Source organism: Jaculus jaculus, chromosome 8, assembly GCF_020740685.1.
Source record: "Jaculus jaculus isolate mJacJac1 chromosome 8, mJacJac1.mat.Y.cur, whole genome shotgun sequence".
Classification (NCBI taxonomy): Eukaryota; Metazoa; Chordata; class Mammalia; order Rodentia; family Dipodidae; genus Jaculus; species Jaculus jaculus.
The window spans coordinates 56,678,470-56,705,485 of record NC_059109.1 but is presented as its reverse complement, the minus strand read 5'-3'; the positions used below and the strand labels follow the sequence as shown (position 1 = coordinate 56,705,485).

At 43.8% G+C, this 27,016-nt stretch overlaps 1 protein-coding gene across 1 annotated transcript in view; it reads left to right on the top strand.

Moving 5' to 3' along the window:
* Positions 1-27,016, top strand: part of Stard9 (StAR related lipid transfer domain containing 9) — a 130,196-nt gene that overhangs the window by 80,074 nt on the left and 23,106 nt on the right. The window contains exons 17-22 of the mRNA XM_045155984.1: positions 4,952-5,003; positions 5,305-5,442; positions 15,973-16,064; positions 16,207-16,310; positions 23,311-23,498; positions 24,546-24,999. Coding sequence (XP_045011919.1) covers positions 4,952-5,003; positions 5,305-5,442; positions 15,973-16,064; positions 16,207-16,310; positions 23,311-23,498; positions 24,546-24,999 — 1,028 coding nt within the window. The remainder of the gene's footprint in view (positions 1-4,951; positions 5,004-5,304; positions 5,443-15,972; positions 16,065-16,206; positions 16,311-23,310; positions 23,499-24,545; positions 25,000-27,016) is intronic.

Genomic DNA, 27,016 nt, shown 5'->3' with positions numbered 1-27,016 from the left:
GAGGTAGGGTTTCACTCTAGCCCAGGCTGACCTGGAATTAATTCACTGTGTAGTCTCTGGGTAACCTTGAACTCACAGCGATCTTCCAACCTCAGCCTCCCGAGGGCTGGGGACTAAAGGCGTGCACCGCCATGCCCGGCACTTCCTACACTTGTCTTCACTCAGCTCCCAAGTCAACCTCACCAACAAATGCACCTCTTACCTCTTCATCACGCACCTATCTAGAAAAGGGGAGAAAATCAACAAAAGAGGACTGCAGAAATGACTCAGCAGTTCAAGGCCTTTGTTTGCAAGGCCTGACGGCCTGAGTTAGATTCCCCAGTATCATCCACATAAAGCCAGATGCATAAAGTGGCACATGCATCTGGGGTTTATTTGCAGTGTTAAGAGGCCCTGGTGCACCCATTCTCTCTCTCTCTCTCTTTGCAGATAAAATATAAACTTTTTATTTTATTTATTTATTTTTTGTTTTTTCGAGGTAGGGTCTCACTCTAGCCTGGAATTCACTATGTAGTCTCTTGCTGTCCTCACAGTGAACCTCCTACCTCTGCCTCCTGAGTTCTGGGACTAAAAGTGTCCACCACCACGGCCCGTTCTGTCCTCTTCGGATAGGATCTTCTATTGGAGGACACCTCCTGTGGGTGGCAGTACTGCATCCCTAAACTCACTAAAACTTTAATTTCCATTCTCATAGTTGTCCTCAGGTGACATTAAAAAGTAAATAAAAGTCAGGTGTGGTGGTGCCCACCTTTAATCCCAACACTCGGGAGGCAAAGAGCCTGAGCTAGAGTGAAACCCTACCTCGAAAAGCCAGAAATTAAAATAAATAAATATAAATATATAAATAAATAAAATAAAACTTGGATGGGAGACATGATGTAATGCTGCTAGTGTCTCTGGGGAGAGCAGGCTCTTCCTGTATGGTGTATGGAAGTGAGACCTTAGCAGAGTTCATCTCTGTTCCTCAGATAAGCCCTTTGGGAAATTGTCTGAGAGTCTCAGGCACAAAGTTAAACTAGCTTATTTCCTGGCACCTCGGCACTCATTTTCTCAGTGATATGTCTCATGCAGAAGTATGTATCTGTTTTTACCTTAACAGCAGATCTAAATAGCAATAGGCTATCTGGATCCTTTCATTAGTCAGAATTATAGGGAGCGATTAGGACTCAAGAAGAGACCAGAGTCATTAAAGTGGTCACCATCTGAGTCCGAGGGTAAGTGGTCTGGTCACTGATTGAATCTGGAGTGAGCGGGGGCGGGGGGAGCTGTTAGGTTAGCAGCAGTTAGGATAGCAGGGGCTTAAGAGCCATGCCTACCTGGGTCCTAGAACTGGACAGTGATGATGCCATCTGAATGTAGGACTGGGGTGCTGAGTAAGGCTTGTGTTCCCTACTTGGCACATTTCCAGTTGGCCTTAGAAATGAGGTTTTAATCTGCTTCTAATTCTGGCATTTCTGGATTGTAAGTACCTATGTTTTCCCCTTTGTTGTTTATTTAGATTTTTGCCTTAGGTAATTACACAATAGTAATGGCCCAAAATGTCCTATATTTTTACTTGTTTACTGACTTGAGTACAGACCTGAAACTGACCCCTTCCTCTTGGAAACTATTTTCCCTTGGACCACCTTGGAAAACTCCTTGGGGCAGCAAGGGGACAGAAGGGTCGACAGACCACAGGTTACAGATCCCTTATACAGCTTTTCTCTCTCAAATCTCCCTATACAGAGAGGTGGAAGGATTGGCAAACACAAGTACCATCTCAGCCCTTGTCGTCTGTGACATCATCACATTGTGGGGAAGTTTTTGCCCAAAAAAAGGAGACTTAGTGATAATACTGTGACTCTTACCCTTTCAGGAAGAATGTGCACTTAAAAAAAAATTTACTTATTTATTTATGAGAGAGAAAGAGTCAGAGAAAGAGAGAATGGGCACGCCAGGGCCTCTAGCCACTGCATACGAACTTCAGACACATGTGTCCCTCTGTGCATCTGGCTTATGTGGGTCCTGGGGAATCAAACCCAGGTCCTTAGGGTTCATAGGCAAATGCTGTAACCGCTAAGCCATTTCCCCAGTCCTAATGTTTATGTTTTTTTAAAATATTTATTTGCAAGGAGAGAGAGTATGGGTGCTCCAGAGCCTCTAGCTACTGCAGATGAACTCCAGACACATGCACCACTTTGTGCATTTGGCTTTATGTGAGTACTGGGGAATCAGACTCAGGTCATTAGGCATTGCAGGCAAGTGCCTTAACCATTGAGCCATCTCTCCAGCTGACACAGTTTTCTCCTCTTTCCCTTGACAGTGTTTGTGGAGGTTGGAAAGTATTGACTTGTGTGATCCTCAATGACTCAGCAGGAAGGGGGCAGAGAAAGAGCGAGAGCATGTGAACAAACGTGCACATGTGCAGAAAGAGAGGAGAGGTGCACACAGTCATTACTTTTAGGATCCTTCCTTCTTATAAGCTATTTTCTTTTTTTCTTTACATTTATTTGGTTTTTTTGAGGTAGGGTCTCACTCTTTAGGCTGACTTGGAATTCATTATGTAGTCTCAGGGTGGCCTTGAACTCATGGCAATCCTCCTACCTCTGCCTCCTCAGTGCTAGGATTAAAGGCGTGCGCCACCACACCCGGCCCTTCTTACAAGCTATTTTGAAAAATCTGTAGAGATTTCTCTGTTGACTATAGCCTAGTAGAGAACTCTATAGTCATTTTGAAAGCCTGTTTCCAGGGCTGGAGAGATGGCTCAGTGGTTAAGGTGCTTGCCTGCAAAGCCTAAGGACCTGTATATGACTCTCCCATGTGAGCCAGGCACACAAAGGTGAGGCAAGCACAAGGTCACACGTGCCCACTAGGTGGCACAAGCGTCTGGAGTTCGATTGTAGTGGCTGAGGCCCTGGGGAGCCAATTCTGTCTCTGTCTCTCTCACTCTCTTTAAAATTAAAAAGAAAAAATAAAATAAAACAGCCGGGCATGGTGGCATGCGCCTTTCATCCCAGCACTCGGGAGTCATTAGTAGGAGGATTGCTGTGAGTTCTAGGCCACCCTGACATTACATAGTGAATTCCAGGTCAGCCTGGGCTAGAGTGAGACCCTACCTTTTAAAAACAAAACAACAGCAATAAGAAGGAAGTTTCCAGAGAGGTGTTGTGGTGAGGCTGACAGGAAGCCTCAATTCTAGTCCCAGCTCTCCTACTTCATATATGAGTTTCCTGGGTAACTTATTCCCTAGGACTTTCAGATTTCCTGGCTATAAGTAGGATGTGAAAACACCAGTATTTGGGGTTGTTAAGGCCATGTGTAGTGGTACAGGCCTGTAATCCCAAGTGCTTGGGAGGCTGAGGCAGGAAGATTGAGAGTTCAAGGTACTACATAGTGAGACACATCTCAAAAACAACCATGTCAAGTGTGGTGGCGCATGCCTTTAATCCTGGCACTCAGGAGGTAAGGTAGGAGGATCGCTGTTCATTTGAGGCCACCCGGAGACTATAGAGTGAATTCCAGGTAGCCTGGGCTAGAGTGAAACCCTACCATGAAAACACAACAAACAAACAAACAAACAAGCAAACAACAACAAAAACCAAAATCATTTAGATGATATCTGTAAAGCAGTGAGCACTACCTGGGGCATAGTGAATGATTATTGGAGAAACAAAAAGATGGGGCTGGAGCAATGGCTTAGTGGTTAAGGCACTTGCCTGTGAAGCCTAAGGACTCAGGTTCAACTCCCCAGAACCCACATAAGCCAGACACACATGGTGGCACATGCATTTGGAGTTTGTTTGCAGTGGCTGGAGGCCCTGGCACTCCCATATTCATGTTCTCTCCCTCTCTCTTTCTCTCTTGCTCAAGTAAGTAAATAAAAACACTCTCTCTCTCTCTCTCTCTCCATATATATATGTATGTGTGTGTGTATATATATATATATATATATGTATTCATATACACACACATATGTGTGTGTGTGCGTGTGTGTGTGTGTGCGTGCGTGCGTGCGTGCATGCATGCATGCATATATATATATTTATATATATATATATTTGTATTTTTGAGGTAGGGTCTCACTCTAGCCCAGGCTGACCTGGAATTCACTCTGTATTCTCAGGGTGGCCTTGAACTCATGGCAACCCTCCTACCTCTCCCTCCTGAGTGTAGGGATTAAAGACATTCGCCACCACACCCGGCTTAAAAATAATACAATATTTTCTGAAAAAAAAGATATGTCCAAAATTTAGCATCTGTGCTGCATGCCACTGCCTTCTCCAGATAGTGTTGTATGGTCATAAGCAGATTGGCCATAGTCTGAAGGCCAGAGGCCCTGGGTCTTCTACTAACACAGTGATTTGTTTGTACTAACCCATTTCCTGCACTCTTAGACTCTCTTCCAATTTTCTTTGGTTCTAGAGATGCTTTTCTGCTACTTGTGCTTTTCCCTTCCTAGAATCTGGGGTCTGTTACACCTCATCTGCAGATCATGAAGGTAACAATCCCTAAATCTTAGCAGGAAGTCTCTCTGACATTCCCGGAATCTAACTTGGACCACACTAACCCTCCTTTCTTACGTGTGCCCACATCCTAAGACTGGAGAACTTCTGACCAATGCCTGGCTAGTCCCACATTCAGGCTTCACGGCAGAAAGTAGTTTGTTAACACTTCTTGGGCTTTGCAAATAGCTGATGCTATGCAGCATTGTATCATCATCATCATTTACTGTTTTGCCTCTGTCTTCCCGGGGGCTTCCTGGGCTATAGAGTAAGTGGCTAGAAGGTCAGAACAGCCTAGACCACAGTTGAGAAATTATTCAGAAAATGCTGGGGTGGGAATGGTAATATTCAAATGTGGACTCTACTTTGAGGGCAGAGCTGTGTCCCTTTTTATTCTTATTGCTTTTATTTTCTATTTTATTTATTATTTATTTTATTTTTATTAAAATGGCCTCCTTTATCCCCTGTAGGAGGGAACAACAAAAATAGGAAGGATTGACTCAGATCAGGAACAGGACATTGGTAAGTGTGGCACATTTGGGTCTGACACTTTGAGTTATGTCTGAAACTGCTCTTCGAAGAAATCTGATGACTCTGAGAGGAAAGGAGTCATGGAAGTGCTAAGGGCCTGCTTGTCTTCCTGCTGCTAGGTGTTAGGTCTGGGATGTGTACGGAGGACCCCTGGGGGATTTGGGGTGGTAGGCACTCCTCTCTTGTCAGGATGGGAAGTCTTCCATATGTTGGATCTAAACATGTAGAAAGACTGGAAGAGGTGTTTCACTGAATTATATTCCCATTCAGATGACCACAGTCTCTTCTGTAGTCCTTCAGGGTCAGTGGATTGAGAGAGATCACTGCACAATCACCAGTACTTGTGGTGTAGTTGTTCTCCAGCCTACCCATGGGGCGCGCTGCACAGTCAATGGCCGTGAAGTCACTGCCTCCTGCCGCCTGACGCAAGGTACAATGGTTGATAGCCTTATTTATGTCAGGATGAAGGATGGAGCAGCTTTGGTTTGATGGGCCGACAGCTCAGTGAAGCAGGGTTTAAACACTTATGCATGTGTTATTCAGCCTCTGTACCTGGATAGCTGAGGATTTCCTAACATGATTCTCATCATTCTAGGAACCAAGAGTAGAGAATGACTCTGAAATTTGTACTTTGTTTTCTCAATTTCCTTGTCTTTAAAATGGAGATGGTGGGGGGCTGGGGAGATGGCTTATTGGTTGAGGTGCTTGTCTTTGAAACCTAAGGACCAAGATTCCATTCCCCAGAGCCCATGTAAGCCAGATGCACAAGGTAATGCATGCATCTGGAGTTCATTTGCAATGGCTAGAGGCCTTGGCATGCTGATTCTCTCTCTGTCTCTGTTTCTCTCTCTCTCTCTGTTTCTCTATCTCTGTGTTTCTCTCTGTCTCCCCTTCCTCTCCCTCCCACCCCTATCTATCTATCTATCTATCTATCTATCTATCTATCTATCTATCTATCTATATACCTGCCCCCTCAAATAAATCAATAAAATATTTTAAAATGGAGATGGAGGCTGGGGAGTTGTTCCCTCAGTGGTTAAAGGTACTTTTTAAAAAAAAAATTATTTATTTATTTATTTATTTGAGAGCGACAGACACAGAGAGAAAGACAGATAGAGGGAGAGAGAGAGAATGGGTGCGCCCTGGCTTCCAGCCTCTGCAAACGAACTCCAGACGCGTGCGCCCCCTTGTGCATGTGGCTAACGTGGGACCTGGGGAACCGAGCCTCGAACCGGGGTCCTTAGGCTTCACAGGCAAGCGCTTAACCGCTAAGCCATCTCTCCAGCCTTTTTTTTTTTTTTTTAAGGTAGGGTCTTGCTCTAGCCCATGCTGACCTGGAATTTACTCTATTCTCAGGCTGTCCTCAAGCTCATGGCGATCCTCTCACCTCTGCCTCCCAAATGCTGGGATTATAGGCGTGCGGCACCATACCCTGCCAAAAGGCACTTTTGTGCAAAGCCTGCTGGCCCAGGTTCAATTCCCCAGTACCCATATAAAGCTAGACACATACATCTGGAGTTCATTTGCAGTATGCAGTAGCAAGAGGCCCTTTCTCTCTGTCTTTCTCACCTTCTCTCTCTCAAAAAAATACATACATACATACATACATACATATATATATATGTATGTTTGTTTGTTTTTTTGCTTTTCAAGATAGGGTCTCACTCTAGCTCAGGCTGAACTGGAATTCACTCTGCATTCTCAGGGTGGCCTCGAACTCATGGCGATCCTCCTACCACTGCTTTCCGAGTGCTGGGATTAAAGAAGTGTGCCACCATGCCCAACCAAAAAAATTATTATTTTTTTTTTTAATTTTTATTAACATTTTCCATGATTATAAAATATATCCCATGGTAATTCCCTCCCTCCCCACCCCCACACTTTCCCGTTTGAAATTCCATTCTCAATCATATTACCTCCCCATTACAATCATTGTAATTACATATATACAATATCAACCTATTAAGTATCCTCCTCCCTTCCTTTCTCCACCCTTTATGTCTCCTTTTCAACTTACTGGCCTCTGCTACTAAGTATTTTCATTCTCACACAGAAGCCCAGTCCTCTGTAGCTAGGATCCCCATATGAGAGAGAACATGTGGCGCTTGGCTTTCTGGGCCTGGGTTACTTGACTTAGTATAATACTTTCCAGGTCCATCCATTTTTCTGCAAATTTCATAACTTCATTTTTCTTTACCGCTGAGTAGAACTCCATTGTATAAATGTACCACATCTTCATTATCCACTCATCTGTTGAGGGACATCTAGGCTGGTTCCATTTCCCAGCTATTATAAATTGAGCAGCAATAAACATGGTTGAGCATGTACTTCTAAGGAAATGAGATGAGTCCTTTGGATATATGCCTAGGAGTGCTATAGCTGGGTCATATGGTAGATCAATCTCTAGCTGCTTTAGGAACCTCCACACTGTTTTCCACAATGGCTGGACCAGATTGCATTCCCACCAGCAGTGCAGAAGGGTTCCTTTTTTTCCACATCCCCGCCAACATTTATGATCATTTGTTTTCATGATGGTGGCCACTCTGACAGGAGTGAGATGGAATCTCAATGTAGTTTTAATCTGCATTTCCCTGATGACTAGTGACATAGAACATTTTTTTAGGTGCTTATATGCCATTCGTATTTCTTCCTTTGAGAACTCTCTATTTAGCTCCATAGCCCATTTTTTGATTGGCTTGTTTGATTCCTTATTGGTTAACTTTTTGAGTTCTTTGTATATCCTAGATATTAATCCTCTATCAGATATATAGCTGGCGAAGATTTTTTCCCATTCTGTAGGTTGCCTCTTTGCTTTTTTCACAGTGTCCTTTGCAGTGCAAAATCTTTGTAATTTCATTAGGTCCCAGTGGTTAATCTGTGGTTTTATTGCCTGAGCAATTGGGGTTGTATTCAGAAAGTCTTTGCCAAGACCAATATGTTGAAGGGTTTCCCCTACTTTTTCCTCTAGCAGTTTCAAAGTTTCTGGTCTGATGTTAAGGTCTTTAATCCATTTGGACTTAATTCTTGTGCATGGCGAGAGAGAAGAATCTATTTTCATCCTTCTGCAGATATTTATCCAGTTTTCAAAACACCATTTGCTGAAGAGGCTGTCTCTTCTCCAATGAGTATTTTTGGCATTTTTATCGAATATCCAAAAAATTATTTTTAAATAAACTAAAGGTGATAATAAGACCATGTGGAGTATTGATTGAACCCTATCCTTCTTTGTAAGGTTCTTTGTAGCATTCTTGGTGCTCCATAAAGACTGCCACCATTATTGTCTCTCCAGTATTACTAATCTATTAACATGCTTTAAAATTTTATTTATTTATTTACTTATTTATTTGAAAGACAGAGAGGCAGATAGAGTGAGAAAGGGGTGCATCAGAGCCTCCAGCCACTGCAAATGAACTCTAGGCACATGCACCACCTTGAGCATCTGGCTTACATGGGTCCTGAGGAGTCAAATCTGGGTCCTCAGGCTTTGCAGACAAGCACCTTAACCACTGAGCCATCTCTCCAGCCCTCACATTCTTTTTTTTTTTTTTGCCCCAGAGGTCGGATCTCACTCTAGCCCAGGCTGATCTGGAATTCATTTGGTAGTCTCAAGGTGGCCTTGAACTTGCAGCAATCCTCCTCCCTCTGCCTCCTGAGTGCTGGATTAAAGGCATGTGCCACCACACTGACACATTCTGTCTTTTTTTTTTTTAATTTTTATTAACATTTTCCATGATTATAAAATATATCCCATGGTAATTCCCTCCCTCCCCACCCCTACACTTTCCCATTTGAAATTCCATTCTCCATCATATTACCTCCCCATTACAATCATTGTAATTACATATATACAATATCAACCTATTAAGTATCCTTCTCCCTTCCTTTCTCTACCCTTGATGTCTCCTTTTTAACTTACTGGCCTCTGCTACTAAGTATTTTCATTCTCACGCAGAAGCCCAGTCATCTGTAGCTAGGATCCACATATGAGAGAGAACATGTGGCTCTTGGCTTTCTGGGTCTGGGTTACCTCACTTAGTATAATACTTTCCAGGTCCATCCATTTTTCTGCAAATTTCATAACTTCATTTTTCTTTACCGCTGAGTAGAACTCCATTGTATAAATGTGCCACATCTTCATTATCCACTCATCTGTTGATGGACATCTAGGCTGGTTCCATTTCCCAGCTATTATAAATTGAGCAGCAATAAACATGGTTGAGCACGTACTTCTAAGGAAATGTGATGAGTCTTTTGGATATATGCCTAGGAGTGCTATAGCTGGGTCATATGGTAGATCAATCTTTAGCTGTTTTAGGAACCTCCACACTGTTTTCCACAATGGCTGGACCAGATTGCATTCCCACCAGCAGTGCAGAAGGGTTCCTTTTTTTCCACATCCCCGCCAACATTTATGATCATTTGTTTTCATGATGGTGGCCAATCTGACAGGAGTGAGATGGAATCTCAATGTAGTTTTAATCTGCATTTCCCTGATGACTAGTGACGTAGAACATTTTTTTAGATGCTTATATGCCATTCGTATTTCTTCCTTTGAGAACTCTCTATTTAGCTCCATAGCCCATTTTTTGATTGGCTTGTTTGATTCCTTATTATTTAACTTTTTGAGTTCTTTGTATATCCTAGATATTAATCCTTTAGCCGATATATAGCTGGCGAAGATTTTTTCCCATTCTGTAGGTTGCCTTTTTGCTTTTTTCACAGTGTCCTTTGCAGTGCAAAATCTTTGTAATTTCATTAGGTCCCAGTGGTTAATCTGTGGTTTTATTGCCTGAGCAATTGGGGTTGTATTCAGAAAGTCTTTGTCAAGACCAATATTTTGAAGGGTTTCCCCTACTTTTTCCTCTAGGAGGTTCAGAGTTTCCGGTCTGATGTTAAGGTCTTTAATCCATTTGGACTTAATTCTTGTGCATGGCGAGAGAGAAGAATCTATTTTCATCCTTCTGCAGATATATATCCAGTTTTCAAAACACCATTTGCTGAAGAGGCTGTCTCTTCTCCAATTAGTATTTTTGGCATTTTTATTGAATATCAGGTGGCTATAGCTACTTGGGCTTACATCTGGATCCTCTATTCTGTTCCACTGATCTACATGTCTGTTTTTGTGCCAGTACCATGCTGTTTTTGTTACTATGGCTCTGTAGTATAGGTTAAAATCAGGTATGGTGATACCACCAGCCTCTTTTTTGTTGCTCAGTATTATTTTAGATATTCGAGGTTTTTTATGATTCCAAATGAATTTTTGGATTGTTTTTTCTATTTCCATGAAGAAAGCCTTTGGAATTTTGATAGGGATTGCATTAAATGTGTAGATTGCTTTAGGTAAGATTGCCATTTTCACAATATTGATTCTTCCAATCCAGGAACAAGGGATGTTTCTCCACTTTCTAGTGTCTTCTGCAATTTCTCGCTTGAGTGTTTTAAAATTCTCATTGTAGAGATTCTTTACTTCCTTGGTTAGGTTTATTCCAAGGTACTTTATTTTTTTTGATGCAATTGTGAATGGGAGTGATTTTCTGATTTCATCCTCTGTGTGTTTGTTGTTAGCATATATGAAGGCTACTGATTTCTGTGTATTTATTTTGTATCCTGCTACATTGCTGTAGGTTTTGATCAGCTCTAACAGCTTGCTAGTAGAGTCTTTAGGGTCCTTTATGTATAGAATCATGTCATCTGCAAATAATGATAACTTGATTTCTTCCTTTCCAATTTGTATCCCTTTTATGTGTGTCTCTTGCCTTATTGCTATGGCTAATACTTCCAAAACTATATTAAATAAAAGTGGGGACAGTGGACACCCTTGTCTTGTTCCTGATTTTAGTGGAAAAGCTTCCAGTTTTTCCCCATTTAGTAATATGTTGGCTGTAGGCTTATCATAAATAGCCTTTATTATATTGAGATATGTTCCTTCTATTCCCAGTCTCTGTAGGACTTTTATCATGAAGGGATGTTGGATTTTGTCAAATGCTTTCTCTGCGTCTAATGAGATGATCATGTGATTTTTGTCCTTCAACCCGTTTATGTAATGTATTACATTTATAGATTTGCATATGTTGAACCATCCCTGCATCTCTGGGATAAAGCCTACTTGGTCAGGGTGAATGATCTTTTTGACATATTCTTGTATTCTGTTTGCCAATATTTTGTTGAGAATGTTTGCATCTGTGTTCATAAGGGAGATTGGTCTGTAATTTTCTTTTTTTGTTCTATCTTTGCCTGGTTTTGGTATCAGGGTGATGCTGGCCTCATAGAAGGAGTTTGGTAGAATTCCTTCTTTTTCTATTTCCTGGAAAAGCTTAAGAAGCAATGGTGTTAGCTCTTCCTTAAAAGTCTGGTAAAATTCAGCAGTGAATCCGTCCGGACCTGGGCTTTTTTTAGTTGGGAGATTATTGATAACTGTTCGGATCTCCATGTTTGTTATAGGTCTATTTAAGTGATTAATCTCATTTTGATTTAATTTAGGTAGGTCATATAGATCAAGGAAATCATCCATTTCTTTCAGATTTTCATACTTTGTGGAGCATATGCTTTTATAGTATGTCCCTATGATTTTTTGAATTTCTCTGGAATCTGTTGTGATGTTACCTTGTTCATCTCTGATTTTATTAATTTGTGTCTCTTCTCTCTTTCTTTTGGTCAGATTTGCTAAGGGTTTATCAATCTTGTTTATCCTTTCAAAGAACCAACTCTTTGTTTCATTAATTCTTTGGATTGTTCTTTTTGTTTCTAGTTCATTAATTTCTGCCCTAATCTTTATTATTTCTTCCCATCTACTACTTTTTGGTTTGCCTTGTTCTTCTTTTTCCAAGGCTTTAAGGCGAAGCATTAGGTCGTTTACTTGCGACCTTTCTATTTTCTTAATATAGGCACTTAAGGCTATAAATTTACCTCTTAGAACTGCCTTCATTGTGTCCCAGAGATTTTGGTATGTTGTGTTCTCATTATCATTTGACTCTATAAATTTTTTGATTTCCTTTTTGATTTCTTCATTGACCCACTCATCATTTAGTAGTGTATTGTTTAGTTTCCATGATTTTGTGTATGCTCTATAGCCTTTCTTGCTACTGATTTGTAGTTTAATTCCATTGTGGTCAGATAGAATGCAAGGAATTATTTCAATTTTCCTGAATTTGTTAAGATTTGCTTTGTGTCCTAATATATGGTCTATTTTAGAGAATGTTCCATGTGCTGCTGAAAAGAATGTATATTCTGCAGCCTTTGGATGAAATGTCCTGTATATATCTGTTAAGTCCATTCCTTCAATGACCTCAATTAGTCCAGATGCCTCTCTGTTTATTCTTTCCCGGGATGACCTGTCAATTGATGAGAGTGGGGTGTTAAAGTCACCCACCACCACTGTGTTTGGTGTTATCTGTGACCTTAGTTCTAATAGTGTTTGTTTGACGAATTTGGGAGCCCCCATGTTAGGTGCATATATGTTTAGGATTGTAATGTCCTTCTGTTGGAGTGTGCCCTTAATCAATATAAAGTGACCTTCCTTATCTTTCTTGACTAACTTCGGACTAAAGTCTACCCTGTCTGATATTAGGATAGCAACCCCTGCTTGTTTTCTAGGCCCATTTGCTTGAAACACCATCTTCCAACTGTTCACCCTAAGATAATGTCTATCCTTTGTAGAAAGGTGAGTTTCTTGGAGACAACAAATTGTAGGATCCTGCTTTTTAAACCAGTCTGCAAATCTATGTCTTTTCGTTGGGGCATTGAGGCCATTGATATTAAGAGATATTATTGAAAGGTGTGTATTTTTGTTTGCCATTTTTGTGTGTGTGTTTGTGTTTCTGGTTCTACCTGCGCTCTCTTCTGTTAACTAGTATTTGAGTATTGCTTGTTTTTTCTAGGTTCCTTATATGTGTGCTTTTCCTTTTCTTCAGCATGGAGGATTCTATCAAGTATTTTCTGTAGAGCTGGTTTTGTCTTCAAATACTCCTTTAACCTGCTTTTGTCATGGAATGTCTTTATTTCTCTATCTATTTGAATGGATAACTTTGCAGGATAAAGTAATCTTGGTTGACAGTTGTTATCTTTCAGAACTTGGAATACATCACTCCAAGCCCTTCTGGCTTTAAAAGTTTGTGTTGAATAATCTGCTGTAATCCTGATGGGCTTGCTTTTGTAGGTAACTTGATTTTTCTCTCTAACTGCTTTCAATATTTTTTCTTTGGTGTGTGTGTTTGGAAGTTTGATTATAATATGGCGAGGAGAGGTTTTTTTCTGGTTTTGTCTGGCTGGGGTTCTAAAGGCTTCCTGTATCTGCATTGGCACCTCTTTCCCAATTTGGGGGAAATTTTCTTCTATGATTTTGTTGAAGACGCCTACTATGCCTCTGGAGTGGAGTTCTTCTCCCTCTGCTATGCCCTGAATTCTTATATTGGATCTTTTCATAGTGTCCCGAATATCTTGAAATTCCCACTCATACTTTTCTATAAGTTTGTCTTTCTCTTTGTTGGACTGCATTAGGTCTGCCACCTGGTTTTCTAGCTTAGATATTCTGTCCTCTCCCTCATCCATCCTACTGGTGAGATTTTCTACAGAGTTTTTTATTTCATTAACTGTGTTCTTCATTGCTAGTAATTCTGACTGTTTTTTCTTTATTATTTCTATTTCCTTATTTATGTCTTGTATTCCCTTCTTTATTTCATGAAATTGGTGTCCTGCATCTTCTTTGATTCCTTTGATTTCCTCTTTAAGTTCCTCTTTGACTGCTTTGATTTGTTCTCTGACTTCTTTGAACATATTTACAATCATTCTTTTGAACTCTTTCTCAGGCATTTCCTCTAACTCTTTCTCACTGGAGGACATTTCTGATGCATTAATACTTTTAGGTGGGTTTATATCGTCTTGCTTTTTAGTGTTTCTTGTGTTATAATGTATATATTTTTGCATCTTGGATTAAGTTAATGCTTGGAGTTTTCTAGCTAGCTGTGTATTCTTAGCTGTATCAATTGATTTGATGTAATATATTTTCAGGGTAGGACCTTAAGGTGTTAGGTGTGGCTCTTAAGACTCTCAGAGTATCTACAAAGATGTTCTTAGGGGTTGAGTTTCCCTGCTATAGGAGTATTCAAGCAGGCTGAGTGGAATAAAATACAGGTAGATTCTAAAATTTAACTAAACACTGTACACATTCAATCAAAAACAGCCCCAAGTATGTATGCAAAAGTAGTTATTATAATGACCAGATCCTCTATCAACAAAGAGGTTAAGATTTCTGGTCTGTTGAGGGATCCAAGTCAGCTTGCGACCAAGTGAGACCCTTCCCTGGTGCAATCCCAGTTACCTTGGATGATTTTGGTCTCAGTCAAGTTGCTGCCTGGGCCGTCGGGCCGCTGTTCTGATTTCTGGAGCTGGGCACTTGCTTTTCTTGCGGGGCAAACCGAGCCTGGCAAGTGTGGCCCTGCAGATCAGCACCCCTGCTGCTGGAACTGCTGCTGCTCAAGCTGCCCCTGCTGGGTCTGTAGCCACTGCTGCTGAAGGTGTTGCTGCTGGACCCACCGCTGCTGCTACCTCTGCTGCTGCTGTAGCTGCCACTGCTGGAGCCACCACTGCTGCTGAAGCTGCTGCTGCTGTGTCCACTGCTGCTGCTCCCCCTGAAGCTGCTGCTGCTGAGTCTGCCACTGCTGCCACTCCTGGGTCTGCTGCTGGGGCCGCTGTTACTGGTGCTGGAGCTGCTGATGTTGCTGCCGAACTCTGCTCCTGCTTGGGTCCCGCTGTTGGAGTGGCCGGGTCCCGGGCTGCTGTTCTGTTCGCCAGAGCTGGGCTCAGGCGGTGGGAGAGGGGAGGGAGCCGCGGCTGCTCTGGTTCTCTCCCTGCTCCAAGCGTTCTTCTACCTCGCGGTCTGCTCCTCCGCTGCTCGCTGCCGCTCTCCTCTCACGTTTCCCGAGTGCGGAGAGCGCGGTGTGAGGGGAAGCTCCCGCACCTGGCTTTTCCTGCGGCTCGAGCCGAGCCTGGTGGCTTTCTGGTGCGCCGCAGCCACGGCGGTTGGCCGAGCTGCCCGAGCCGCTTTTCCCGCCTGTGCAGGCTCTGGATGCTCTGGAACTCTTCTACTTCTCCGCTGCCACTTCAATTTCCTATACACCTCACTTTTTAGTAAAAGTGTGTATTTTGCTGAGTTTTTTTGGTCTTTTTTCCCCCCTAGGCTGCTTTGGCGTGGTACCTATGCCGCCATCTTAACCGGAAGTCCATTCTGTCTTTTTTTAAAAATCATTTTTATTTATTTATTTGAGAGCGACAGAGAGAGAAAGAGGCACAGAGAGGTAAAGAGAGAATGGGTGCGCCAGGGCCTCCAGCCAGTGCAATCGAACTCCAGACGCATGCGCCCCCTTGTGCATCTGGCTAACATGGGTCCTGGGGAAACAAGCCTCCAACCGGGTCCTTAAGGCTTCACAGGCAAGGGCTTCACCACTAAGTCATTTCTTCAGCCCCACATTCTGTCTTTTGACACTGAGCTTGGAGTCCCATTCTTCCATGAAGTTTCCCTGACTGCTCTCCCTGGAACTCATCTTGTTTTTCTTTGCGGCATAATGTTTCTCCTGTTTATTTTATTTTATTTTATTAATTTATTTATTTGAGAGTGACAGACAGAGAGACAAGGAGGCAGATAGAGAGAATGGGCATGCCAGGGCCTCCAGCCACTGTAAACGAACTCCAGACGCATGTGCCCCCTTGTGCATCTGGCTAACGTGGGGGATTGAGCCTTGAACTGGGGTCCTTAGGCTTCACAGGCAAGCACTTAACCACTAAGCCATCTCTCCAGCCCTCTCCTGTTTATTTGATTCCTTCAACATACACACATTCCAAGATACACGCTTAATACATGTTAATTTAGCTAAATTATTAATGTGTCGCAGGCTTGAGTTTATCTTCCAGCGTGTGTGTCCTCAGAGACCATCCCTGATGGAGCTCTCATCCGCCTCTGCCGCAGGAGCTGTCATAACGCTGGGGAAAGCACAGAAGTTCCGCTTCAACCACCCAGCAGAGGCCGCGATCCTGCGGCAGTGGCGGCGGCGGCGGCAGGTCAGCGAGGCTGTGGTGTGGAGGGCTGCTGCTGGCTTCGCTCTTTGCTTCCCTTTCAGGGAAGACGCTTTGGTGCTGGCCTTCCTGCAGGGCTGGGGTTGGTGCCGCTGCCTCACTGCCGCCTCCCCCTCACTGATTCCAGGTTGGGGAGGCTGTGGCTAACAGTGGCGCGTTGGAATGGCTAGACATGGATGGAGATGTCACCCCCTCGCGGCTGGGTCTGAGCCCTATGCTTTGGAAGGAAAGGTGAGAAATAGCTGCACGTGCCAGTGTAGCACCTTCTGGGTGGGCCTGTGTCATCTTCCAGGTGGGCATTAGTATAGTAGCCACAGTCTGAAGAAGCCTGGCCTGAAGCAGCTTGAGCCAATGTTAGGATCTAGATATGTGGATGTCAGCTTTTCCCTGTACAGTCACACGTCGCCGATAGCATTATTTTTGAGGTTCTGGGAATCTAAGGAGGTAGGACCTACCTCCCTCCAGGTCACTGGAGGAGTGTTCTTGGGAGGTGTATCTTGCCCCACACCCCTGTCCCTCTCCCTAGTTCCTTTGGCCACGAGGTAAACTGCTTTGCACCATCATAGGCTCCACTCCTCACCTCAGACCCAAACAGTGAAGCCAGTCTATCGTGAACTGGAACTTCTGAAATAGTAGACCAAAAAATAAAATGATTACCATAAGAAATTGTTCAAATCATTTACTTATTTTGGTTTTTCAAGGTAGGGTCTCCCTCTAGCCCAGGCTAACCAGGACAAATGTCAGCCTGGGCTAGAGTGATACTTTACATTAAAAAAAAAATCAAGTAAGATAGTTAGCCAAAATAAACTTTCCCTTTGAAAGTTGTTTTTCTCAAGGGTTTGTCACAGCAATGATTGACTAACACAGTGACTTGAAGACGCTGAGCTAGCTGCTGACTTTGTAGCTGATGGGGAGATGGTATTGACCCTCATTTGTTTCCTATGGAGTATTTAAATTTTCTTCATCATGCTCAAAGATGTGTGTTTGCCCTGCCAACAAGATAACTGTGAAACATTTGTAGATATCTTTTTTTTTTTTTTTTTTCCTGAGGTAGAGTCTCACTCTAGTCCAGGCTGGCCTGGAATTCACTTTGTAGTCTCAGGGTGGCCTCAAACTCATGGTGATCCTCCTACCTCTGCCTCCCATGTGCTGGAATTAAAGGCATGAGCCACCATGCCTGGCTGTTTTTTTTTTTTTTAAATATCTTTTATTTACTTACTTGAGGTAGAAAGGCAGAGAGTAAGAGAAAGAGAGAAAAGAAGCATGCCAAAGCCTCTAGCCACTGCAAACAAACTCCATATGCATGTGCCCCCTTGTGCATCTGGAGAACCTAACTGGGATCCTTTGGCTTTGCAGGCAAATGCCTTAACTGCCAAGCCATCTCTCCAGCCCCCACCCCTAGCTGTTTTTCTATTTTTCTTCTATTCTATTCTATTGTATTTATTTATTTATTTGGTTTTAAGAGGTAGGGTCTTGCTTGAGCCCACACTGACCTGGAATTCACTGTGTACTCTCAGGGCAGCTTTGAATTCACTGTGATCCTCCTCCTACTGCCTCCCAAGTGCTGGGGTTAAAGGCGTGCACCAGTTAGTATATCTTTTAAGTATAGTTGTGGGTTTAGATTATGAGAGGAAAAAAAGATTCTCAGACACATACATCTTTAAAAGCACAAAAAGGGGCTGTAGAGATGGCTTAGTGGCAAAGTTGCTTGCCTAAGGATCCAGGTTCGATTCTCCAGGTCCCATATAAGGCAGATGCACAAGGTGGCACATGTGTCTGGAGTTTGTTTGTAGTGGCTGGAAGCCCTGGTATGCCCATCCTCCTTTTCTCTCCCTCTGTCTCAAAAATAAATAAATAAATAAAACTATTTGAAAGCCATAACTTCTGGAGTTATGCACAGAATGAGCTCATACATAGGCAGCCAGAATTTAAAGATTAAAGGGAGCTGGGCATGGTGGTGCACGCCTTTAATCCCAGCACTTGGGAGGCAGAGGTAGGAGGATCGTCTTGAGTTAGAGGCCACCCTGAGACTCCATAGTGAATTCCAGGTCAGCCTGAGCTAGAGTGAGACCCTACCTTGAAAAAAAAAAAAAAAGAAACACTAACTATAGGAACTATAAGAAAAAGATCTTGGGGTTCTACCATCATTCCTCCTTTACCTGCTTTGTAAGTAACTTCAAAATCTTGAGTCAAATTTTTTTTTAAATATTTATTTAGTTGACAGAAAGAGAGAGACAGGGGGCTGGAGATTAAGACACGTGCCTGCAAAGCCAATGGATTCAGGTTCAATTCCCCAGGACCCACATAAACCAGATGCACAAGGTGGTACATTAACTGCTAAGCCATCTCTCCAGCCCTGTATAGATGCAGTGTGGAGCGTGACATTGGTAGTGAGAGATGTTGAGGTGCGTGATAGGAAGCATGTGTGCAGCAGCATGCTGGTCTTCACAGGAGCTGCTGGGGGGTTGAAGAGTACAAGAGAGGTTTAAGGGAGGGTGATGCTAGAGTCAAGCGTCTGAGGGTCCCATAGGGGGCTGGAGAGAGAGCTCAGCCATTAAATTCACTTGCTTGCAAAGCCTGATGACCTGAGTTTGATTCCCCAGTACCCATATAAAGCCAGATACACAAAGTGACACATGTATCTGGAGTTTGTTTATAGTGGCAGGATGTCCTAGCATGCCCATTCTCTCTGTCTCTATCATACTCTTAACTTTTCTCTCCTTGAAAATAAATAAGATGGGATTGGTGGTGCATACCTTTAATCCCAGCATTTGGGAGGCAGAGGTAGGAGGATTGCTGTGAGTTCAAGGCCACTGTATGTATGAGATTACATAGTGAATTCTAGGTCAGCCTGGGCTACAGTGAGACCCTGCCTTGAAAAACAAACAAACAATAAATAAATAAATATTTTTAAAAGGTGGTAGGGCTGGAGAGATGGTTTAGTGGCTAAAGTGCTTGCTGGCAAAAAAAGCCAAAGGACCCAGGTTCAATTCCCCAGGACCCATGTAAGCCAGATGCACGAGATGGCACATGCGTCTGGAGTTTGTTTGCAGTGGCTGGAGGCCCTGGCGTGCCCATTCCCTCACTCTATCAAATAAATAAAAGGTGGGGGGCCTTTATCCCCTCCTACTTTCTCACACCAGGCAGAGTATGAGTATCAAGGTCAAGGAGAACTCAGGACGAAGCTGCATTCTTGTTTTGTCAGTGTGGCCTTCCCTTTTGTAGTGAAGTCATGAAAGAGGCCTTCTTTTGAGGTTTCTGTTAGGAGGACATGTTGATGATCTGGCTTTTCTCCCAGCACTCAGAACTTTATGGGAAACAACAGTGCAACTTAAAGAGCCATGGATGTAGAAGAGATGCATTGGAATTGGAGGGAAAAAATGACATAAAAGCTATGTGACCTAAGGCAGATCACTGAACTGCTGAGCCTAGTTTCTCGCCTCTAAAATAAGGATGCTGCTCTCAGTGTGATATGGATTGAAGGAGCAAGTGCATGGGCGTGGTACTGGCCTAGCCATGGCCCCCGCTGCCTGGAGGCACTGGGGCGGAGCTTCTGGGGAAAGCTGCCTTTCTTTCCTCCTTGCCTTCTTGTCTCAGCCAGCTGACCCACCCTCACCAGGGTGCTCGCCTGCCATTTATTTATTTGGTTTTTTAAATTTGTTTATTTTTATTTATTTATTTGAGAGTGACAGACAAAGAGGCAGGTAGAGAGAATGGGTGCGCCTGGGCCTCCAGCCACTGCAAACGAACTCCAGACGCGTGCGCCCCCTTGTGCATCTGGCTAACGTGGATCCTGGGGAATCGAGCCTCGAACCAGGGTCCTTAGGCTTCACAGGCAAGCGCTTAACTGCTAAGCCATCTCTCCAGCCCTACTTATTTGTTTTTAAGGAGAAAGGGAGGAGGAGAGAGAATGGGTTTACCATCTGGCTTTAAAAATACATTTCATTTTCATTTATTTCAGAGAGAGAGAGAGAGAGAGAATGCGTACACCAGGGCCTTTAGCCGCTGCAAACAAGCTCCAGATGCATGCACCACCATGTGCATCTGGCTTTACATGGGTACTGGGGAACTGAACCTGTCTCCATAGGCTTTGCAGGCAAGTGCCTTAACTGCTGAGCCAGCTCCCCAGCCTGCCATCTGGCTTTTTATGGGTACTAAGCAATTGAAACCAGGCCATCAGGCTTTGCAAGCAACTGCCTTATCCACTGAGCCATCTCTTCAGCCCCCTTTCCTGCATTTAAATGTCTTTAGAGCTCTCCAAACCCACAGGCACTGACGTGACCTTTCAGTAACACCAAGAATGTGCTCTTGTGTTCAGAGAACAGAGAAGGATTTCAGAATCAAGGTCTCTCCCACCCATCACCCCAGTCATTCAGCACCAGCTGTAGGAACCCATAGGCTGGGCTGGTCCTATTAGGCAACCCTAGTCAGAATCTGCCTGCTACCTTTGGTCTGGAGATGTGGTGCTCAAGCCTGTGACTGGGCAAAGGGGCCAGAGAGTGGAACCTATAAGAGAAAAATGCATGTCATCAGCTGGGCTCCTAGTCCGGATTTGTGGGCAGGCTCGCGGCTCTTAGGTAGGCTTGTCTCCAAGGCCTGCCATTGTTTAGGCTTGTTTTCCTTCATTTATCTCTGGAGCAATATCTGTGCGAGCAAGAGCTTACTTTAAAGCCAGGGGAAATTGGCCATTCTGCTGTTGTTTTCTCCTTGCAGCCAGCAATCTGGCCAGAAAGGAATTTGTCCTTGAAAAATAGAAAGAAAGAAACAAACAGATCTCTTGGCTGACAGGTAATGAAAAATTCCCTTGGTAATGTACCCAGACATGTAACATAAGGTTTTTATTTTCCGTTTTCACCTGCTTCTGGGAATTTGAATACTGTGTTGAGTAGAGGCACCCTTCTGGGTGATTCTGTGTGGTACCTTGGGTAGAATGCACTATGGTCATCCCAAAAGCCTTCCCTGCAGGTCCCATGCTGCTGTGAAGGAAACTGGTAGCTGCTGTCTTCCAGGAAGAAGCCAATTGTGTGAGGGTTGGGAAACAACTGGGAAAGAAACTCAGTCATGGCAGGATGTTATGAATATAGGTTCCCTCACTCACACACACACATACAGAAAAATAGGGGCTGGATGGCTTAGCAGTTAGGGCATTTGCCTATGAAGCCTAAGGACCCCGGTTTGAGGCTTGATTCCCCAGGACCCACATTAGCCAGATGCACAAAGGGGCACATGTGTCTGGAGTTCGTTTGCAGTGGCTGGAGGCCCTGGTGCGCCCATTCTCTCTCTCTCTCCCCGTCTTTCTCTGTCAAATAAATAAATAAAAATAAAATATTTTTTAAAAAATAAATAAAACAAATAAAGTTGAATTCCTTAGAACTCACTGCTCATACCACTGAGCTCTGGCTCTAAGAGTCAAGCTAATTAACAAGCCCCTCCTCCAAGACGTTGTGGGAGTGAAGCAAGGGCTGAGAACTGCGGAAGGCAAGCCTACTTCTGGCGTTTTGGTTAGCCTCTGACAGAAATGGACTCTCAATAGCTACTCTCCTCCCATCACCATTCTGGAATAGCTATGAAGTTGTCTCTTTTATTTATTTGTAATATTTATGTTTATTTGGAAACTGTGTGTGGCCGAGACAAAGGGTACCTCTCATTCACCCGTGGTCATACAGAACCTGATGACAGAATAAAGAAAGTATGGTGACAAAGTAGAATTCCTTGTATGCTGTTTATTATGATACATTTCAGTAGAAATTATCCACTCATAGCAAATCTTCTCTCTTTGCTGCCACTCACTTTCCCCCACTGGAAAACAAGTCCATGACACAGTAACTACTAAATACTTCAGTAGTCTGGGCATGGTGACATAGACCTTGAATTCAAAACTCAGGAGGTAGGAGGATCAGCACGCATTCAAGGCCAGTCTGGGCTAAAGTGAGACCCTATCTCGACAGAAGTTTCAGTATAGGACTCTGACCATGTGGGCTACAGCATCTACAACTGCTAAGCCCTATTCTAGGGCTACTTCACTGACATCAGCCTTCGAGTGAAGACCAGATCTCCTCCAGGTCTCCTGCCCAGACCTAGATGTAGCTGCCTAGCAATTTTATCAATTCTCCATATCAGCTGCTTCTGACTTCCAGCTCTTAGCGTGTTTTCGTTTCAGGTCATGGAAGTATAGTGGTAATCTCTGAGTGGGGTTATGGAGGACAGCTTCCCTTCCCAGTATTTCCTGGGAAGTTTTCTTTTTTTAGTATTTTATTTATTTGACAGAAAAAGAGGGAGAGAGAGAAAGAATGGACACGCCAGGGCCTCCAGCCACTGCAAACGAACTCCAGATGCGTGCGCCCCCTTGTGCATCTGGCTAATGTGGGTCCTGGGGAATCAAACCTGAGTTCTTTGTCTTTGCAGGCAAATTCCTTAACTGCTAAGCTATCCCTCCAGCCCTCTTTTCTTTTTTTCTTGAGGTAGGGTCTCACTCTAGCCCTGGCTGACATGGAAGACATTATGTAGTCTTAGGGTGGCCTGGCACTCATGGCGATCCTCCTGCTGCTTCCTGAGTGCTGGGATTAAATTTTTTTTTCTTTGAGCAAAACCCTTTTTACTCTTTTTAAAGGACATAGTTTATTGATTTAGCTAAAAGTTCTTGTACTATTTTACTTTTTTGGGTTTTTTTCTAGGTAGGGTCTTGCTTTAGCCCAGGTTGATCTGGAATTTACTATGGAGTCTCAGGGTGGCCTCGAACTCACGGCGATCCTCCTACCTCTGCCTCCCGTGTGCTGGGATTAAAGGAGTGCACCACCACGCCCGGCTCTTTTCACTTTTTTTTTTAAGGTAGGAGCTTGCTGTGTAGTTCACACTGCCCTTAAACACAATCCTCCTGCCTCTTTCTCTGCCTCCAGGGTCCTGGAGTTATAGGTATGCACCATCATAGTCAGCCCTTTGTATCTTCTTGAAACATCTTCTTTATTTTTATAATCATTTCTTTAATTAAAATGGATTCATGTCTCTGCTAAGCCCGCACCTCTAAGAATATGCTAATCCAATAACTGTTCTGCCCTCCTGCACTGTGACATCATGGACTGTCTATGACACCATGCCTTTTGTCCAAAGCCACCAGAAGCCTAACTCCCTGTCTCCCCTGTTGAATTCAGGAGTGCTCTCTGAGGTACTTAAGATTGCCACCCATTTGCTCTGAGCCTGGTTTGCCCTGGTAACCCTGGACCCTTTGTAACAGGAGAGTGCTGGAAGAACAGTGTGATAAGGACCAGCAGTTATCAAGGGATGAGGCGACATCCCACAGAGCCCAGGATCAACAACAACAGTGCTATGTGGAGGATTTGAAGCAAATCCTAGAAGGACAGATTAGAGCTCAGAAGGAACTAGAACTCAACGAGGTGGACATCAGCCAGCAGATTAAAGACAGTAGGTGTCCACCCTTAAAGGTGTCTTCTTCCCCTGAACACTCCAGTTTTATGCTTCCATGGCTTCTCTATTCTGGTCATTTGTTCTTCATGATATGATTTAATCTTTGTTTTGGGTATTCTCCCTTCTTTTTTGCAAGGGAACTGGAAGTAAGAAGAAAGTGGACTTCTCTGGGGCCCCTCAAAATGATGGACTTTGAACTTACTCCCTTTTGCTGGCACATTCTTCCATGCCTTTCTGCTTAACCTAGCATTTGTCCACTGTTGTGCTGAGAGCTAAAGGTCATCCTCCTCTTTTCCTTTGGCAAAAAGGCCCTTTCCATATCACCTAGCCAATTCTTTTTTATTTTATCTTATTTTTATTATTTATTTGAAAGAGAGAGGCAGAGAGTGAGAGAATGAGTGCACCAGGGCCTCTAGCCACTGCAAACAAATTCCAAATGCATGTGCCACTTTGTGCATCTGGCTTATGTGGGTCCTGGTGAATTGAACCTGGGTCCTTTGGCTTTGTAGGCAAGCATCTTAACCACTAAGCATCTTTCCAGCCCCAATTCTTTTTTTTTTTTTTTTTTCCTCAAATATTTTCTTGCCAGGTGTGGTGGCGCACACCTTTAATCCTAGCATTTGGGAGGAAGAGGTATGAGGATCACCATGAGTTCAAGGCCTCCATAAGACTACTGAGTAAATTCCAGGTCAGTCTGGGCTAGAGCAAGACCCTACCTTGGAAAAAAAAAAATTATTTGAAAGAGAGTGAGGCTGATAGAAAGAAAGCAGGCTCACCCGGACCTCCAGCCACTCACTGCATGCAAACTCCAAGATGTATGCACCACCTTGTGCATCTGGCCCACATGGGTCCAGGGAATTGAACCTAGGTCTTTTGGCTTTGCAGGCAAGTGCCTTAACCACTAAGCAATCTCTCCAGTCCTTACCTAGCCCATTCTTTTACTCCTCACAGCTCTAACCCTGGCTGGACATGTCTGAGTCTGAGCACCCACAGACAGGGTTAGGGGGTTGCTGACTACTTCTCTGGGTGTTTTTTCCTTCCCAGATCAGAAGTGGCTACTTCGAGAGGAGACCTGGCTGGGCAACTTGCCACAACAGCAGCAACCAAGAGATCACAGAGAAGAGAAAGAACTTGAGGCCTCTGTGGCACCTGATGCTGGGCTTCAGACAGACCCTGAGACTCCAGCAACCCCACTGGTCCGAAGCCAGAAGAGGGCGGGACAGCCGCAGTTCTTGGGGAGGCACGCTCTTCGGCGAAAAAAGGTCTCATTCCAGCTGGAGAGACTCATCAAAAAGTGGAGGCTGTTGGAGACCCAGGGAAGACTGGAGCGACTCCGGACACTGTGCTGGCCCCAGGATGACAGTGTCTCCAAGTCCCCATGTCAAACCCCCAGTGCTCATGATAGTGTTCCAGGGCCTCAGCATAGAAGCAGATGGACAAGTTGCAGCTTTTTGAGCCTGCAGAGGCTCTGCTACCAATACTTGCCCCAACTACACAGGTACAGCCAGTGGAACACCTGGGAGCTCTTGGCTGGAACTAACTATCTTGCCCAGGCAGTGCTATTTACTCCCTCAGTTTCTTCTGCTGGTAAAGTGATAAAATGTCTTTATTCCTCTGTGCCTTATCACCCTGGCTTCTCTTCTTTCTTTGCATATCTTTTCACATTTTCCCTCTCCAAGTAGCAGCTCTTGGCCAGGCTGGTGCACGCCTTTAGTCCTAGCACTTGGGAGGTAGAGGTAGGACGATCACTGTGAGTTCAGGGCCAGCCTGGGCTAGAATGAGACGCTACCTCAAAAACAACAGCAACAACAAAAAATAGTAGTTCTTAATTCCCAGGTATGATACCTTTGTAAGGAGATACATGCATCTGGAGTTCATTTGCAGAGGCTGGAGGTCCTGATGTGTCCTTTCTGTCTGTCTGTCTTCTATCTCTCTCTTCCTGCTTGCAAATAAATAAAAATATTAAAAACTTCCTGTCTTGCCAGTCATGGTAGAGCACACCTTTAATCCCAGCACTTGGGAGGCAGAGGTAGGAGGATCAAAGTAAGTTCAAGGCCACCCTGAGACTACAGAGTGATTCCAGGTCAGCCTGGGCTAGAGTGAGACACACTACCTGGAAAACACACACACATACACACACAAAAAAAAAAAAAAAAAAAAAAAAAAAAACAACATTCCTAGCAGGGCATGGTGGCACAAGCCTTTAATCCCAGCATTTGGTAGGCAGAGGTAGGGTCACCCTGAGATTATATAGTGAATTCCAGGTCACCCCAGACTAGAGCGAGACCTTATCTTAAACCTCCCCACCAAATAAGCAAACCAACAAACAACCTATCTTTAAGTATTTACTGTAAAAAAAAAATGTGGACTGTTATTTAAAAAAAATTTTTTTAAGGGTTGGAGAAATGGCTTAGTGGTTAAGGCACTTGCCTGCAAAGCCTAAGGACTCATGTTTGACTCTCCAGGTCCCACATAAGCCAGGTGCACAAGGTGATACAAGTGTACAAGGTCACACATACACACAAGGTGGTGCACATGTCTGGAGTTTGATTACAGTGGCTGGAGGCCCTGGAGCACCAATATTCTTTTTCTCGCATAAAAAAGGCCAGTCTGTTGGGCTTGCCTCAAAAATTTTTTTTTTAACATTTTCTTTTGGGCGAGGGTGTTCCAGGTAGGGTCTCACTCTAGCCCAGGCTGATCTGGACCTGGAATTCACTATGGCTGACCTTGAACTCTTGGCCATCCACCTACCTTTGCCTCCTGAGTGCTGGGATTAAAAAGCATGCGCCACCATGCCTGGCTTTTTTAAAAAACTTTTTATTGATAACCTTCATACATATACACAGTGTTCCCTGATCATCATCCCCTCTACCACCTTCTTTTGTGCTCCCTCTGCTACTTCCCTCTATTGAACCACTTCTTTTTTCTTTTTAAGATTTTATTTTATTTTTTTTTTAATTTTATTTATTTATTTATTTGAGAGCGACAGACACAGAGAGAAAGACAGATAGAGGGAGAGAGAGAATGGGCACGCCAGGGCTTCCAGCCTCTGCAAACGAACTCCAGATGCGTGCGCCCCCTTGTGCATCTGGCTAACGTGGGACCTGGGGAACCAAGCCTCGAACCGGGGTCCTTAGGCTTCACAGGCAAGCGCTTAACCGCTAAGCCATCTCTCCAGCCCATAAGGTTTTATTTTTATTTATTTATTTGAGACAGAGGAAGAGAAAGAATGGGCATGCCAGGACCTCTAGCCAGTGTAAACAAACTCCAGATGCATGTACCCCCTTGTTCATCTGGCTTACATGGGACTTGGAGAATCAAACCTAGGCCCTTAGGCTTCACAAGCATGTGCCTTAACCGCTAAGCCATCTCTCCAGCCCTGTTTTTAGTTTTTTGAAGTAGGGTCTTGCTGTAGCTCAGGCTGATCAGAATTCACTATGTAGTCTCAGGGTGGTCTTGAACTCATGGTGGTCCTTCTACCTCTGTCTCCCTAAATTCTGGAATTACTCACTTTT